The sequence below is a fragment of the Hippocampus zosterae genome, chromosome 20 (genome assembly GCF_025434085.1).
Source record: "Hippocampus zosterae strain Florida chromosome 20, ASM2543408v3, whole genome shotgun sequence".
NCBI classification, from domain to species: Eukaryota; Metazoa; Chordata; class Actinopteri; order Syngnathiformes; family Syngnathidae; genus Hippocampus; species Hippocampus zosterae.
Genome location: NC_067470.1, coordinates 3,610,182 through 3,626,236, shown reverse-complemented (window position 1 = coordinate 3,626,236; position 16,055 = coordinate 3,610,182). Strand labels below are relative to the sequence as shown.

At 42.2% G+C, this 16,055-nt stretch overlaps 1 protein-coding gene across 2 annotated transcripts; it reads left to right on the top strand.

Moving 5' to 3' along the window:
- Positions 1-2,804: 2,804 nt before the first annotated feature.
- LOC127592829 (holocytochrome c-type synthase) lies at positions 2,805-5,722 on the top strand. Of its 2 annotated transcripts, none has more exons than XM_052053781.1 (8): positions 2,805-2,963; positions 3,621-3,739; positions 3,818-3,865; positions 3,981-4,111; positions 4,316-4,464; positions 4,597-4,716; positions 4,799-4,885; positions 5,157-5,722. In XM_052053781.1, the coding sequence occupies exons 2-8, from the start codon at positions 3,631-3,633 to the stop codon at positions 5,353-5,355; spliced, it is 843 nt and encodes a 280-aa protein (XP_051909741.1). In that variant the 5' UTR covers positions 2,805-2,963; positions 3,621-3,630; the 3' UTR covers positions 5,356-5,722. The 2 variants fall into 2 exon arrangements, with proteins under 2 accessions (XP_051909741.1, XP_051909740.1); XM_052053780.1 differs by having other exon boundaries at positions 3,815-3,865.
- The last annotated feature ends 10,333 nt before the right edge of the window (positions 5,723-16,055 follow it).

The window sequence follows — 16,055 nt, the reverse complement described above, 5'->3', positions numbered from 1 at the left end:
TAGCAGCAGGGAAATCTGTGTCCAATGAGATGCCCCCTTTTGTAATGGGTCAAAGGTCAGCCCGGGGAGGATGTCAAGGGCTGGAATCAGGACATTGGCTCCATGTGAGGAGACGACAACATGTCAAGAAAAGAATATTAAAAAAAAGACGTTCACGCGTATATAACAAGACTTTTGTCCGTCGCCATTTTTTCCCTCCAAATGATTAAATATAGCTTCAATAAACACATCACCATCCCGCCAACTACAATCAAGGGTCGAACAAAAAAAAAAACTGTTGAAGAGAGACTCTCTTGTTTCCACTTGAATGTACAATGCAAACCCAGAAGCTAGTTGCAGCATTACTCCTTTTCTGGCCCGCAGATTGAACATAAAGGTTCATTGTCCTGGCAGATGTCGTTCGACAACATCAACGATTCAGTGTTGTTGTTGTTTTTTTTTTTCTTGTTTCCCCATCAGGCCTGTTGCTGAATCCACTCATGAGTTATTAGTAAAAAAATAACTACATACTCGGCCCTGTTTTATTTCGGAATTGAAAATTTTCACGAGGGTTAATCAGCTCAAAGTCCTTGTTTTTTTTTTAAAACATCTTAGTGGCATCTTCTCTCGTGGTGGCTAGTAAAGGCTTGCTTAAAACCTTCCTCACAAGCTTTTCATGACAGACGCTGCATCTGACATGTCAGCGCGCCGAGTTGCCATTCTGACATTGCAGCAACTTTCTGTTTATGTTCCGCAGGCAGCAATTAATGGCCTTTCAAAATCTGTCAGAATGTGTGTGTTGGAGGGACTCACACACACTCAAGTCCGAATGCCAAGGCAGGTAAATGGAAAAGCTGCATTAACCAAAGCAAACATCCGTCATGTTCGCACTAGCTATACAGTCGTGTTGATATGTCTTGGAGCTGCACGGTTTACACACACTCACACAATCACTTCGCATAGCTGTCTTACTTTTTGTTGCCGCACAACAAGAGAGGCGGCAAGACTGACAAAGAGGGGCCTCTGTCAGTGCCGCGGTGACGAGTAAGATCGATGACAAAAAGGAACATATGGTTTGCTTTTAGCATGGGGCTGTTAGCTTCATTTCCAAGTGTTTGGCTTGAGATTGGGTTGACACGATTGGGTCAGAACGGGACGCCACAAGTTAGTGAATGGAGAATAAAAACAAATGACACGAGCCACAGACTTGAGCAGGGCTCGCCGACGTAACGTGCTGCTTTTATAACAATGCAGACGGCTGTGGAAAGGCGTGTGTGTGCATTTATTCCATCTGCATCCTCTGTTGTCCTCACGAGGAGGGCGACTTTGGCATGTCGGAGGGAGGCTAAATTGTGCACTTGATGATAAATAACCATCTACCTCTGTGACATTATAAAAATGTACTAGTTAACATATAGCACTTTATTTGTATTACGAGCAGAGCACAAAAGACAAGTGATGCACACAAAGCCTGAAATCTGATTGGACATACACAAAAAAAAATCTTCAGCCAACAGAAATACTGCAAGATTAGGAATAGCGTTCTAAATGTAAGTCAGTGCTTCTGATGATGTTTAGGCTGTGAATAGAATTTTATTTGTATGCCTGGGTACTTTTAATGGTTGGGGGTTATTTCTTGTGTGGGGAGTTTGGCTGTTGGGGTGAAGTGCACCTTGAGGCCATATGTGGACCAAACCACAAACGACATAAAAGTACGTTCTCATGGGCACATTGATATAGCCTGTATGTTAAACGTAATAGAACCTTGTGTCGCTTTTGGTGAAAACATGCAAATTATTGAGTCTGAATTGTATAATTGGCTCTTATCTTGGATGCGCAATGTATCGGGAGCATCATTTTATTTATTTTGTTTCTAAGAATTAAAAATACTTGTGACTTGTGACTTGAGTGATGTTAGTAATGAGGTTGATAACCGTCTGCACGTGATTTCGGCTTCCTGCAGCTGCTTGTGAATGATCTTATTTTGTATTCCTGTATATGTATTGTATATTTTGAAATTACTGTCACAATATCAATACAAAATACAAACGCGCTGTTATTTTTTATTTTTTTCCCCCTGAATGCTTGTGTAGAGTTTGTCATTGAGGCAGTTATGCTGCAGCGCAACTTTGCTAATATGGTATCATCAGGCAACTCAGTTGAAATTAAAAACAAAAGTAGCAAGCAGCCTGTAAGTTGTAGCTAAATAATGTGCTGCATTATCTGTGAAAAATAGGCATGGCGGGAAAAAAAGGCTTTTGAGACCATGGTTAGCAGCTCTGTGACTTGTTAATACGTTGAACCAAATACTGAACGGCCATACTGGACAAAACAGCTGGGACGCATTTTAAATGAGGCAGTGTGCGACATGTGGACAACCACCTTGTTTTGCTTTGCTCTGCTCCATGTGCTTTTCTCTTGGGTTGGATGCGATCTGTTGTCATGACAGCCAGACATTGAAACGACACTCCTCGAAACATATATTTTATGTAGTTTTACGTCTTCTTTATTTTTTTACATTTTTGAATACGTTCAGACATTTTAAATTAAAAAAAACAAATTGCTTCTGTTCAAATGAATTTACAATTCAACATTTTAAAAAGTGATAATTTTCATTAAACGTTTTACATGAAAATAAGTTCAAAAAATATAAAAGCAAAAAAATAACTTACTAAACGGATCAGGAAAGTGATTTCAAAAATTAAAATAAATATATCTGTCGATGTAACTCCAATCAAAAATGCAAGTTTTATTCTCCAACAGAGGGTGGCGGTAATGTACCTAAACGCTGTATGAGAGTCGCGTAAAATGAAGAAGAGGATGGGTACGTCTTTCTGCGTCATGACGTCATTCAATACGTACTCACAGTCGTTCCATAACCCAGTCGCGAGCCACTTGACTCGTTGACATTGGAATAGAACGTGGACAGAAGTACTGCAATTGGTGCCTGTTTTAATATTTTGTTATCACGCTCCACGTTATATGTAAGTAACCCCAAGAGACATCTTTTGTCCACTGTGTATCTTTCACTGGGTGTACCGATTTTTGTTCGGAACTTCTGTTCACATTAGCAGTGCTGCTAGCTTGTCTGTACTTGAAAGCATCTAAATAAGCTCTTTGATTGATTTGACATTGTATTGAATTTGCCAATACAACGCAAATATGTTTGTTTAGAATTTCAAGTGGCGCTCCTAAAGTGCTAACAATCAGTGACGTTATTGTGCGGTTTTCCCCCCAAAAAATATTACGTCCATGCATCATATCACATAATTATCATTATGTTTTTATGTCATAGGAGGATAATTATGATGCACATGCTTGCGTGGTAATTAATACTCTTGAGGCTAGACAATGTGTTTTATTTGCCGTCATATTTTGGTTGTGACGTAAACTTAGACCGGTCAGTGTGAGTGATGAAGTATGAATAAGATAAGATATCCTTTATTCGTCCCACACGGGGGAAATTTACACTGGGGAATACTTTGCAGGTCTTTGTATGAGGGTTGATTTTAAGCTTGCGGTATTTTTTTTAAACTAATGCGGAAGTCGTGCTGTGTCCGAAATGTGAAACATAGTGTTAACATTCCGCATTATAGTACAGTGTAGTCTCATCTTTGTGTGTGTGTTTGTTGCCACATCAGATCAGGCGGGATGGGGGCCTCGACTTCAACACCTGCTGCTCCCACAGTTCAAGCAGAGGCAGTGATTGCCTCCCCTCCTCAAGGCTGTCCTATGCACAAAGAAATTCAGTCTGTTAAAGGTGATGATGCATAAATGTAATAGCATGGAAACTGTGGCATTATCTAATTTGTGTATCTCTTATGTGTCTTAAAAGTAGACTCCCCACCGTCAGAGTGTCCCATGCATCAAGCTAAGCCAGTTACAGGTAGGGACAGGTTGATAGGTCTCGTCCCATATGCAGTAACTTCCTTACTGTCTACATTGTTTTGTGAAGTCAAATCGCTCATTCCTTCTGCTCTGGTGTTCTGCTCTTATTGCAGTGTCTCCGCCTTCGGAGTGTCCGATGCACAAGGCCGAAGCCGGCCCAGTTCACCAGGATCGGGCCTATGAATTTGTGGAGTGTCCCATGAAAGCTGCAGCTGGCAATAATGACATCGACCCAGCAAATATGGTACAAGAAATACTCTATGCTGTTTCTGTTTGTTGAAGTAGCAATGAAATGTTATATATTCAAAACGATGAACAGCGGTCACTACAGTGGACAGTTTAGGACGTGATCAGGTTACAGGGTGCATGAAAGGGAAGGGTTAATCGCAATTATAAGCCTCAATGGTATATTGTTTCGTAACATTTCTGTCGCCACCCATGTTCTTAGATGCCTCCTCCAAACCAAACGCCGGCCCCAGACCAACCCTTCGAGTTATCCCTCTCCAGAGAAGAATCGACGATTCCCCGCCATGGCACCGAAAAGCACTGGGTGTACCCATCCGAACAGATGTTCTGGAACGCCATGCTGAGGAAGGGGTCAGTGAAGTGAAGATGTTCCTCCTCTATGAACATCAGCTTCTTACATTTTTAGCTTTGCACTAAATGAAACCACTGGATTAGAGCAGCATCGTCGGGCAGCAGACAGTTTTGTGTTATTGTTGCACCCAGGTGGCGCTGGCGCGAAGATGACCTCGCTGCCGCCGACATGGGCAACATCATCAAAATCCACAACAAGAACAATGAACAAGCCTGGCAGGAGATCCTGAAGTGGGAGGCGCTGCATGCAGGGTGAGTCGATGGGCAACAGTCCATTAACCCCCCCCCCGGCCACATTTTAGCTACATCAGTTGACGGCAACATCTTCCTGCAGCGAATGCCCATGTGGTCCAATGCTGAAGCGGTTCGGCGGTAAAGCCAAAGAGTACTCGCCGAGGGCTCGCTTCCGCCATTGGATGGGGTAAGCTGAGCTTTACCATGATGTGAATATGGATGCCTACCGGATATTTGTGTTTTACCGTATTTTGTTTCTTCGATCCAAAGTAGAGTAGCAGCGTCTATTGCGATCAAACATAAAAGCAGCATTTACTTTTTTTTCTGCTCTCTTCTTCTGGAATAATCATACAAACGATGGATTCCTTTGATCAGAAACAACACTTGAGCGCTACCAAAAACAATCCAAAAAAAAAAAAAGGAATTCCTCATTTGCCTCATCTCTCTCTCTCCCACAGCTACGAGCTGCCCTTTGACCGTCATGACTGGATCGTCGACCGCTGCGGAAAAGAGGTGCGCTACGTCATCGACTATTATGACGGAGAAATCGACAAAGAAACGTACCAGTTCTCCATCCTGGATGTCCGCCCGGCCTTCGACTCCTTAGGTGCCGTCTGGGATCGTATGAAAGTGGCCTGGTGGCGATGGACCTCCTGAAGAACTCTTGCATGAACTTGAAACACACACACACGCACACATTGCTCATTTCTGCTCTTTGCAAGTTTCGTAGTGCTGTGTGAAGAGAATCTGCTTTTTGGAAATAATCATGACTTGTAAGAAACTCAACTGTAGCTAATTATGTAACGTTTTTTGTTTTTTTTTCAACAGGATATGTGTCTTAAATTATATTATTTGTGGACAAATGACCTCAAACGCTCACATAAACTACACCACAGCAAATACTCTGTAATAAATAGTTATGGATTGATTCATGTCAATGTACCTCTCAGTGTTTGGAGACCATTGTTTTACATGAATGAATGTACTGTTATACTGTAACTGAATACAAATATCCACAAACCTATTGGACACAATGTTAATGACTCAAGTTATGTTAATAAGTTTTCCTTGGCGGGACTTAACGTCTTGAGTTCACATTCGTGTTTGGAAAGGTCTTGTTTTCATATCTCCAAACAATGACTGAGACTGATCAGCGTATTTTAAAAAATTATATCTTCCTCAATAATCTTCGATACTGAATTGTGAAGTCAATGCTAAAGAGTTTTAGGAAAGCGCCCGGCGCCAAGTGATTCAGAAACGGCGACGCTCCAGCCTTAAGGATGCAGTTTCAAATATGAACACAAGAGGGAGGTGTTTCATCAAGGTTTATTTCTTGATTTGCAGTCATGGCAAACGAGTTGCGCATAGCTCGTAAACAGTTGCCCTTGGCTGGTGACAAGCATTATGACTACACGCACACAACGTAGCACAGGTTAAAAAAATGAATTAAAAAAAAATCACTGTCGAAGAGCCAATCTGAGCAACAGGCAGAGAATGGACTTTCGCAAGACAATACCAAAACCAGATTACAAATGATAATCAGAATATTCAAATGAATTTAGGTAACCGGATCCATTCATGTTCTTTGGAGATGAAAAAAAGGTAATTCCTGCTTGACAGTAAAAGACACATTTTGAAGCTTCCAAAAACACAAACGGTGTAAAGAGGACGTTGGACCAACTTAGCCCGCAACTGCAGTGAAGCTGTTTTGCTCCCTGCTGGTGTTGTTGACTGTCAAATCACCTTTGTCCACAGGCAGTTGTGTACTTCTATAGCTTTTGCGTCCTTCACAGCAGAGCTGCTTACAAGGCCACGGGAAGCCTGCTCGTGGATGCCTGCGGCGGTGACTATTGAGTTATACTCGCTTTTTTTTCTTCTTTTTTGTGCACACCACAACAAAATACGATGTAATGTGCTCATTCGTGAGCCTCAGTGGTGCTGGCAGGCACGTTTCACGTCTCGAACCAAGCAAGCAAGCTGCGGTTACTGAACAAATGTTATACACTCCATTTACCGATTGTGAACGTTATCCCAAATGAGAGTTTTTGCATAACCAGCCAATGGGCGTCAAGTTATGTTGATAAACGCATACAGTATTTTTAAAAAAAAGTAAATAACTAGGCAATCAACAAACATATCACTAAATTTTTTTATTTCCAAACCCACCGTCACATATAGAATCCGCCTTTTAGGAGAAACTTGTTCAGGACACAAGGCAGGGAAAAAAAAAGGTCCTTCAAAAGCTCCTTTCGAAAGCGAAACAACAAGGTTATTTTCTTTGTGGTCATAAAAAGAGAGGGTACGCTTCACTGTACATGGTCCCGATCTTGGAACTGATGTATTCCTTCCTACTTAGTTTTCAGAGCGTTGACGACTGCACAGGATGCAAATACAATGAAACACCCAACCCAACGTGTCTCGCCTGTTCGCTGAGCCGAGAGGCCGCTCGATGCACATTTCCCAAACATTCGGAAGCTCTGATTATGTCTGCATGATGTTTTTGCTATCCTCAAGTGGCTTTTGTGGAAGGAATGCCAAAAGGCACATATGGCCATGGTGAATTGATGATCAGCTCGGGGTTCTTTACGTAGGTGGGCAGAGAGAAAATCTGCTCCGCAGTTAAGGCAGCAGGCGAAACATGTCTTCGGGCTTTTGCATTGCATTATGTCAATGGAGAATCGTATTTCACTGCATCTGTGTTTGCAGTCCTGTTGGTGTGGTGGGTCATGATTATTTTCGAAATCTAAAAGACCTCGTATTGAATAATAATACAAATGTCGATGCTAAAACTACAGTCGACGACAATCTTTCACCTCCCACGAACCGACCGTGTTTCAACACTTGAGTCGAAGCGTGAGCCCCCACCCCCGTGTTCATCGAGCTGCAAAACACACGAGATGTCCAAACCCGCCAGCAGGCCATTAAAAATTCACTCATTAAGATATTTTTTGTGCTCGGGTGTACCGTAACGAATTGCTCTATCGCCACCTGGTGGCATCTTGGTGCTAATGGGGTTATTTTACAAAACGAAAATGTATTTTAATCGCCAAAACTTGATAATGTAGTAGAGACTGACAGATTGGTCACCGTTTACAGAGAAGAGTCGAAAAGCAGAATGAAAAAAACAATTTCAATAGACTGTTTCATTTGCGCCATCTCCTGAGATGCGTTTCACTTCACACCCTGTGGTCATATTTTGCTGTGAGGCTAATCTGTCGTATTGAAGCATGGCTATAAATGCCAAGAGAATATGTTCTTGTTTAATTGATGCCTTCTTTTCAAGTGCCCGGAGGCAATTTGTTTTTACTTCCTGCCCGAGGAGAAAGATCACATAACGTTGCACCTGCTGCTTCAACATGGTGCCGATAGAATATTAAGAAGGTTTTAGGATGACCAATTCACCGTTGGTCAAGATGGTTTCCTACATTTCCGGGATCGTTAGGGGCACTTTGAAGGCTCTGTCAAAGGATTCCCGCAAATGGAACAATTTTATTCTTATTATTATAACAAATAACTTGTGGCTCGTTATAAAAACGGCATCAAAAGTGTCTTTTGTTCACACCTTGACTAATACAGAACATAAGCACTCATAAAGCAGCGCGAAAAGGTTTTCTTCAGACGGTAACAACATTCTTTTTTTTTTTTTTCCGGTGGCGCTCCCTACAAAGCATCTCCTCCATCTCTTGGCAGTGATCGAGAATGGCTTTGACAACAAAGTAGACATCTCAATCAGAGCACGGCGCTTCATCACACATCTCCTCGGGGATGTAATCAGTCCTTCTCCAATTTGGCATAAGCTGCTTATCGTTCTACCGGGAGCAATGACCGACGACTTTTATGGTGTGGGCCACTGACAAACGGAGAGATATTCCCCATCTACCTACTAGCGTCTTTTCACGATGGGGTTGATAAACTATCAAGGGTTGAGGCCCTTTATAATTACTTCTGCAGTGATCATCCCATTTCACCTGGTATAAGGGATCAATATCGCAAGACGGTGCCTTGATGACTTACAAAGTCACATAATCTCAGTTGATACCGTCTTCAATGAGGTTGGAGGTCTTTATTGGCGAGAACAATGGGTTGTGGAAACACGCGGATGAAAATAGAGTTATAGCTTCACTGCTTCCGGCCTCCTTGTTTTGTTAAGATATAATGCAGTGCAACTCAAAATACATAAACGTTTGATTCATCGGACGCATTTGTATCATTATTAAGAGTTGAATATGTATGTAGGTTTTTTTTAAAATGTCATTTTACGATAGGAAGTGCAGTATTCGCGTATAATATTACAATGGCTTCCAATAATATTGAATATCATTTTAAGGAATTACAAGCAGGTGTCGTTTTTGATGAGCAAGTCGCTATTGTTAACGCCTTGCTGGTCATTATGGTGGCACTTGGAGAGGCAAGAATTTAATGAGGTGATACGTGCTGTGAAAACTTTTGAGAATCGCTGACAAAAGTCATCCCACTCATGCAATATAAATTCTGTTTTCATCATCATCCTCAATAGCAAAGAGTTATTCTTTCCAAAATCAACAGTGTCATTTGCATTTTTGGCACCTTTCTGAGCAGGAAGGTGTGGGCGGGGGGTAGGGAAAGGGCACTAAAACAGGTCAAAATCCCAACGTGTTCCTTGAGGAATCGTAGGTCCCACAAGATGGCGGCAAGACGCTAATTTTATATTTCACGCGGCGTTGGCTTTGTCTTTTCTTTTTTTTTGTCTATAAATATAATTTTATATGCGCAGATGTTACAATGTGAATTATTCTTTAGACATAATCTTTGAATGTTTTTTTATCTTTCAAAGCACCTACCAACATTGCTGTAATATTGAGCACAAAATTAGATTTTCAACACAAACACGGCATACGTCCATCTACTGTAGCATTCCATTATTTAGATGCAGCCCGCTTGGCTTTTATCTTGTCAGACCAGACTACTGCACAATCAAGCCGCATTACCTTTTGAAAGTGTCTAGAAAGGACTGGCAACAATAGCAACATTCACCTCAATTTTACATGCTGCAAATATTCGATGAGTCCCCACACCAACAAAGACAGACTCACCGCTGAGCACATCCTCCAAAGTGCTTCAGGACATGAGAGGAAATGGCAAAAGCACTTGCCCTGTATGCTAATCAAAGTGGATCTATTTAGTATTCTCTCCAGGAGCTCACTATACCCCCCCCCCCCAACCCCTCTTAAGTTCACAATAACACAAAGAAACTCTGATTGGGCCCCCGATTTTAATCCCCTGGAAAACTTTGAACTCCAAATGGTACCTTGCCTCATGTCATCTCCATTTTACCATGCTCCAAGTAGTCAATTCACAAATGCGAAATACCAAGGTAGAATATTAGATTTGGAATTAGATTTCTTGCTTGGTTCTGTTTGTTTGTTTTGGGGTGAAAAGACAACATGGCTATTAAAAAAGGGGGAAATGTGTGACAGGAAAGGGAAATAGCACAATATGTATGTGACGCAAACAGGCATACGGTTTCATCCTGGAACGACTCTTGAATCTGAACCTAAGGCAGAGCATAAAGCATGCAGCAGCTAGCAATTACACTGAAATACTGAAGAAAAAAAGTTTTTTTGTAATACATTTTTTTTTATACATAAGAAAAGTCAATCATCTTTTCATGATTCTGTTTGTGACCAACAGGTGGCACTGTAGGCCCCCCCCTGCTGGTCGTTATGTAATTAGTAATATAAAAGGACTCCCCCCGATTGCCGGTCATTGTTTGCTTGTTTCTGTCATGTTAGTTGCTGTCACAGTTTCTGTTGGTTTGTGTTTATCACTTTGTTTTTTGCTTATGCCATGGTTTTGTTTGCTACTTTGGATTTGTTTTGTTTTCCAAACTTTGTGTGTTCTGCATTTCGTTTCCTTAGAATTTTAATACAATTCGTCAAAATTAGCACGGATATTATGGTCATTATAAAAACTTTAAAACGACTTCAGCACACACAAAACAGCAACGCGTACAAACAGAGCCTGCTGCCTCTTTTTCTTGCTCTTTATTATGCCGCTTCTTTTCCAGTAGAACTCAGTGCCGCCACACAGGTTGTGGCGAAAGGCGGTACTACACTTTGTGGCGTTTGTTTCATTTTGTGTTCAACCCATTGAATCTAAATTGAATGATGCTAGAAATACAATTTCGAGGCCATTCCCTTCGTTTTTTTTCGTCGCACATCCACCACACAGATTTAAAATTGCCGTGAACAAGACAAAAGAGCGCAAGTTCATTTGAATGCGCCGACAAGCACATCCCTCTGCCTTCTTTGTTGTGGAGGATGCTGTGAATCGGATGCATTTGTGGTCCGCAGCCAACTTCCAGTGGGGTCAATCAGAGTGGACCGACGCAGGGTCACGCTCGCACACGGCTCTCCCAGGCTTTCATTAATATTATTTTGCTGCCGAGCCGTGTCGCTGGCTTATTGCTGCTCTCTTGCGCGCTTCACATTTCAATGAGGCATACCTTAGTGCTTGAAGATATTTCATGACAAGGAATGATCCATTTTGGATGAAAGGCACACGAAAGCAGGGGTGGGAAACGAATATGAGCTGTTAGATGGCAATCGCGAGCCTTGCAGTGGTTGTGAAATACTTTTGAAAGCACGTTTTAATGAGTTGAATGTGCTTAAATTGTATGGGATGAGTAAAACTGCATAGAAAATGCTTTTTGCTACGCTCTCACAAGATATCGCCTATCGCCTGCGTGTCTGGCACACGATACACTCCATAAACATTCGGACACTCCTAAGTTATTTGTGGCGTAAATCCTCCCTCATTGACACCGCAGCGTCCGATCGAGTCACTCTGGCCAGAGCTCAAAATGCCTTTTGACACGGTGCCAACATGTTTGACCCTCGACTCAGGCCAAATCCAGGCCAATTAAAGTGACTTGCAACCTCAGAGACAAAATAAATCAACGATACAATACAACCCTACCACTAGAGGTCGCCGCCGCGCCGTTCTGCAGCTGTAATTGGCCGCTGAGGGTGACAAGCGTGGGCGGTGTGTGTCTGACATTCTATAGAAACGCAAGTTAATGAAAGTGGAAAGTGAGAGAGCGAGAGAGATTATGTGAACATTGGATTTAATTGGACTTCTTTAAATAGCACCGGAAAACACACAGATGTGCTTTGTGCATAGCTTTCAGTCGGTGGGCTCCGCTCACTCAAACCCTCAATCAAACTTGGGGATAAGCAATCATCTTTGACATTTTTTTGTTGTTGAGCTCACGTGTTGTAGGACCATACTGTAATATCACGGACGAAATATAAAAAGTAGTGGGGGGTGGGGGTGGGGGGTTAAACTCTTGATGTTTTTCCTAAGTGCCGCTTACTAATATTTACAGCCGAGAAGCATACATTCCAAATTTGAACTAAAAGAGGTCATAAATGATGCCTCGATGAATTTGGATCATCGATCGATCGTTGCGCCTCGAGGATATAACGTCGAACACACCGAGAAGGGCGCCGCTATCCGCCTAGCAAATCGAGTCTCAAACGCTAATCACATGATCAGCGGCGGATCGTGCAAGTCAAATCTGAGATTCGCCGACAGTCAGTCACACATTTGTCATTCGATAATTCGGAACAAAAATCGCCATTAGGAACATTAATTGTCATCACAATGCCTCCAGATGAGCTCTTTAAAAAATAATTGTAAAAAAACTTCCGCATCCGCTTGAAAAACGGGCAATGTTCATACGTACAATAAATGTGACCTTGTGCTCGTCTCTGATTTCTAGTCGGTACAAAAGCAAGCATTGCTGCTTTGGCATATCTACGCATTTGCCACACATCATTTGCGCAGAAGGCCGCTTGTGTTATTTGCTACGTTTGAAAGGCGACTCGCTCCAGGGCCATCTGTGTGTGTGTGTGTGTGTGTGCGTGCGCGCGTGACTGGAAGTATATTGTGTTCAGTTTCTGCCATTTAGGAAGCAACGACCGGTGGCTTAAGGTCGATCAATTCTGTCTCTTCCTTTTCCTCTAATCAGACAAAAGGCGTCGCCTTAATTGCAGCTGCAAAGAGGCCCCCTTTGCACCGACCGGGTGGACGTTTTAATGTTTCCGCACATTCCGGTTGCGAGCCATTTGTTCCTTCGTGTACATTTTGAGGCTGCGCACGTGGGTAGACGCGATTTACAACATATGCACTTGATAATGGCGATTGTTGTGGTTCATTTAGCATGGAAATGTTTTTTTTTTTGTGTGTGTATGCTGGAGTGACGTAGCTAATTTAAGAACAACACTTTTCAAGATGAAATCTTTTTTTCCTTTGATTCTTGATCAGGTCTAAAGTAGTTGTCGCTCTGAAAGTGAAAATGGGAATGTGTGCGTTGTAGTACGATGAACTCTGCAAACTGTGTTTTGGATCCTATCCGCTTTTATTTCCGTACTTGCTAATGCCGGTGGCATCTTGGGGCTGAAGTTAATTGAGGAGCTTGCATGTCCACCATATTATGGCATCTATAAGCGGTGCCATGACAGTATCGATTTTGATTTTTGCCCATTCACTCGGTTTGATTTTAGTTAGGTTTCACTTTTTAAAAAATGTGCACACCAGGTCTCGTCAGCACTGGAGTCAACCAATCAGCTCGCGCCGTGTCCAGGTGTAGCACATTGTCTCATCAGTTTGCTTGTATTTAGTTCCCAGGTTTCTCACACGCCTCTTTTGGTTCATTGTCGTCTTGTGTCAACATATTCCTGTTGTTTGCGGTGCCTGATGTTTTGTTTCTTTGTTACTTAATTGTTTTTTTTGGTTGTCAATTTAATGTTTTGATTTATCCACGTTGTTGTTCTTTTTTTTTAATGGAAAAAAATGTTATTTGGTGATTGATGACTTGTTGCCCCGCTTTTCCTGCATTTGGGTGCACCACTTTTGCGATCAATTGTACAATGCAAACCCACATTTCTGTTACACCAAAATAAAAAATGTGCATGTTTGAAAACGGACCGTTTGAGATTTCTTATGGACATAAACGACTCGCATTGGACACGTTTCATCGATCCCAGCTGCAGGAAAAACAAAAGAGAGCTAACAGGTGTATTGCGTTAAAAAGAAGCCTCAAGTCAAATGCGATGGCCGCAATTTATTTTTCTTGGCAAAAGTCTCAACCCCCCCTCAGGAAGCGAGGGAACACCCCACCCCCTGCAAACGACAAAGGCGAGAGACCCTGAAGGCTCTTGTTTTGGGATGTAAACAAGACACTCCTGGCGTTGCTTGGATACGAGTTTGAGATACGGAAATCTGAAGCGCCGCACGTCCAGCCAAGCAAACAATTTCCATGTTCAAATCATAAGCATGCGTTTATAATGCGCACACGCTAAAAGCAAGCGGTGCATTTTATTCGGACCCTTGACAGTGTGACTGTTATTCTTTGTCACGCGATGACAGTTCCGTTTTTGTTACTCTGCACTGTACATTGGCTAATTTTCCTGCGGCCCCGAGAATAAATGTTTAATCAGCTCTTCGCATGACTTGTTCATAACCAATTTATTTCTAGTTTTCACTCAATTTGTTTTAAAGTTTCTTTTTTTTTCCGGTCACATTTCTTTTCAAATCTTACCTGGCTGACAGTTTCGGCTGTCACTTTAGCCTTCATCGGAGCCGTAGTGTCAACAGGATAACAACATTATTGCAAAATGGCAACGTCATTTATTACACATGACAATTTGACATTTCAGGACAGATTTTTTAGCAAGGATAATGCAAGTTGACACGCAGGATTTTCTTTCACGGGCCACATAAAATGATATGGTGGGCCCAATCTGGCCCCCGGGCCTTGACTTTGACACCTGTGATGTAGAGTATCTATCCAGTATAGCTGTGTACATAGATGTGTATATACTAAATTTATCCTCCAGAAAAAAATAAACAATTCCTGCCTGCTAAGCTAGCTCCCTTCTTTTTTAATACCGGCAGTATTAAAAGAATGATGTGTGGCATGTTCCTGGGTTTAAAACCCTTTTTTTCCCCCCCCTCCCCACTCAACACCTTACTTATCACCTGTGATGGAAAAGGACTGATAGACTTCTCTTAATCCCGCTTCAGGCTTTCCGAGTAGCAGGAGAAAAGGATTTAATGTCGTCTGAATCTATTTCCTTGAGGGCTCCTTACACTCTGAGGGGCATTTTGTTGGTGTCAAGTGCCTAACATCCAGTTAATGGAAGCAAAAACACCCGATGGCTTTTCCCCGGGCCGCATAGGTGTTAATATTTTCTTCCTATATGGCACTCTCGTATTACGGGGAAGATGATCCCAATGCGCCAGCGACTTTATGTTATGAAGATGTTTTTTTTGGTCACGACAGGTAATGTTTCCCGTCTTAGGAGCCTTCCCGGCGTCGATCATTCAAATGAACTCTTCAGATGGTCGTAGCAGCAAAGCGGATAGTTGCCGAGTGAGACCGCTTCGCCGTAAAAAGAGATACGGGTTCAATTTTTAAGTTTTGTATGTTCTCACTGTGCCGGCGCGGGGTTTCTCGGAACATGCTTCATCGTTAATTAAATATTTATTGGTAGCACAAATGTTGCGGCAGGGGAGCATGAGAATAAAAATGAAGTGAGTCGAATTGCGGCAGGAAAACAAAGAGAAATGTGACTGAACACGAAGATTCTGTGAATGCATGCGCAGGGATAAGAATACAAATATTAGGCGCTGACTTTGATGAATAATTTTGACATATGGCGCAAACTAAAAACACGACTTGCGGGAAGGGGGTTTGAAAAGTAACAAAAATCCAAACATCTTCAGGCGGAGTAATGGACAAGTCTATAAGGCAGGGAGGTCAAACTTTGTCGCGGGCCACATTGTCGTTAAGGTTTCCCTTGGAGGGCCGTTATGAATTTTGGGAAACCATATCAATGTTTAATCACCTCCACAGATTACATACACAGCGCACAACAAATTGATGGATAACTAGTTTTGAAATCAGAAGTCGAAAATAATGATAATATTGTGGATTACATATGACAACTTGAAATTCTGCTTCAGATTTTAGCAAGCATCATGGAACTTGACATGCTTGATTTGCTTTCGCGGGCCACATAAAGTGATGTGGCGGGCCAGATCTGGTCCCCGGGCCTTGACTTTGACACCTGTGGTATAAGGAATTAAAAAAAAAAATTGTAGGTCATTGGAAATTGAGCTTGACAAGACTTCTCAGGCGATGTCAGAAATGAAAACCTAAGTGGTGACCAAGACAAACTGTCAGTCTGAAATCGTTTGCGGTACAGTGAGGCCACATTATCCACCATTTCGTTTCATTTGAGCAATTCTCGCCACCAACCGCCCACGCTCTTCTTGTCGTCCTGAGGTGTTCTTTCATGGCTGTGTTACCG

Excerpts from the sequence above, each read along its gene's own strand:
- LOC127592829 (XM_052053780.1), top strand. The coding sequence starts at position 3,631 with ATGGGGGCCTCGACTTCAACACCTGCTGCTCCCACAGTTCAAGCAGAG. Across the intron at positions 4,717-4,798 it reads TGGGAGGCGCTGCATGCAGG|CGAATGCCCATGTGGTCCAA; the intron begins GTGAGTCGATGG and ends ATCTTCCTGCAG. Across the intron at positions 4,886-5,156 it reads CGCTTCCGCCATTGGATGGG|CTACGAGCTGCCCTTTGACC; the intron begins GTAAGCTGAGCT and ends TCTCTCCCACAG.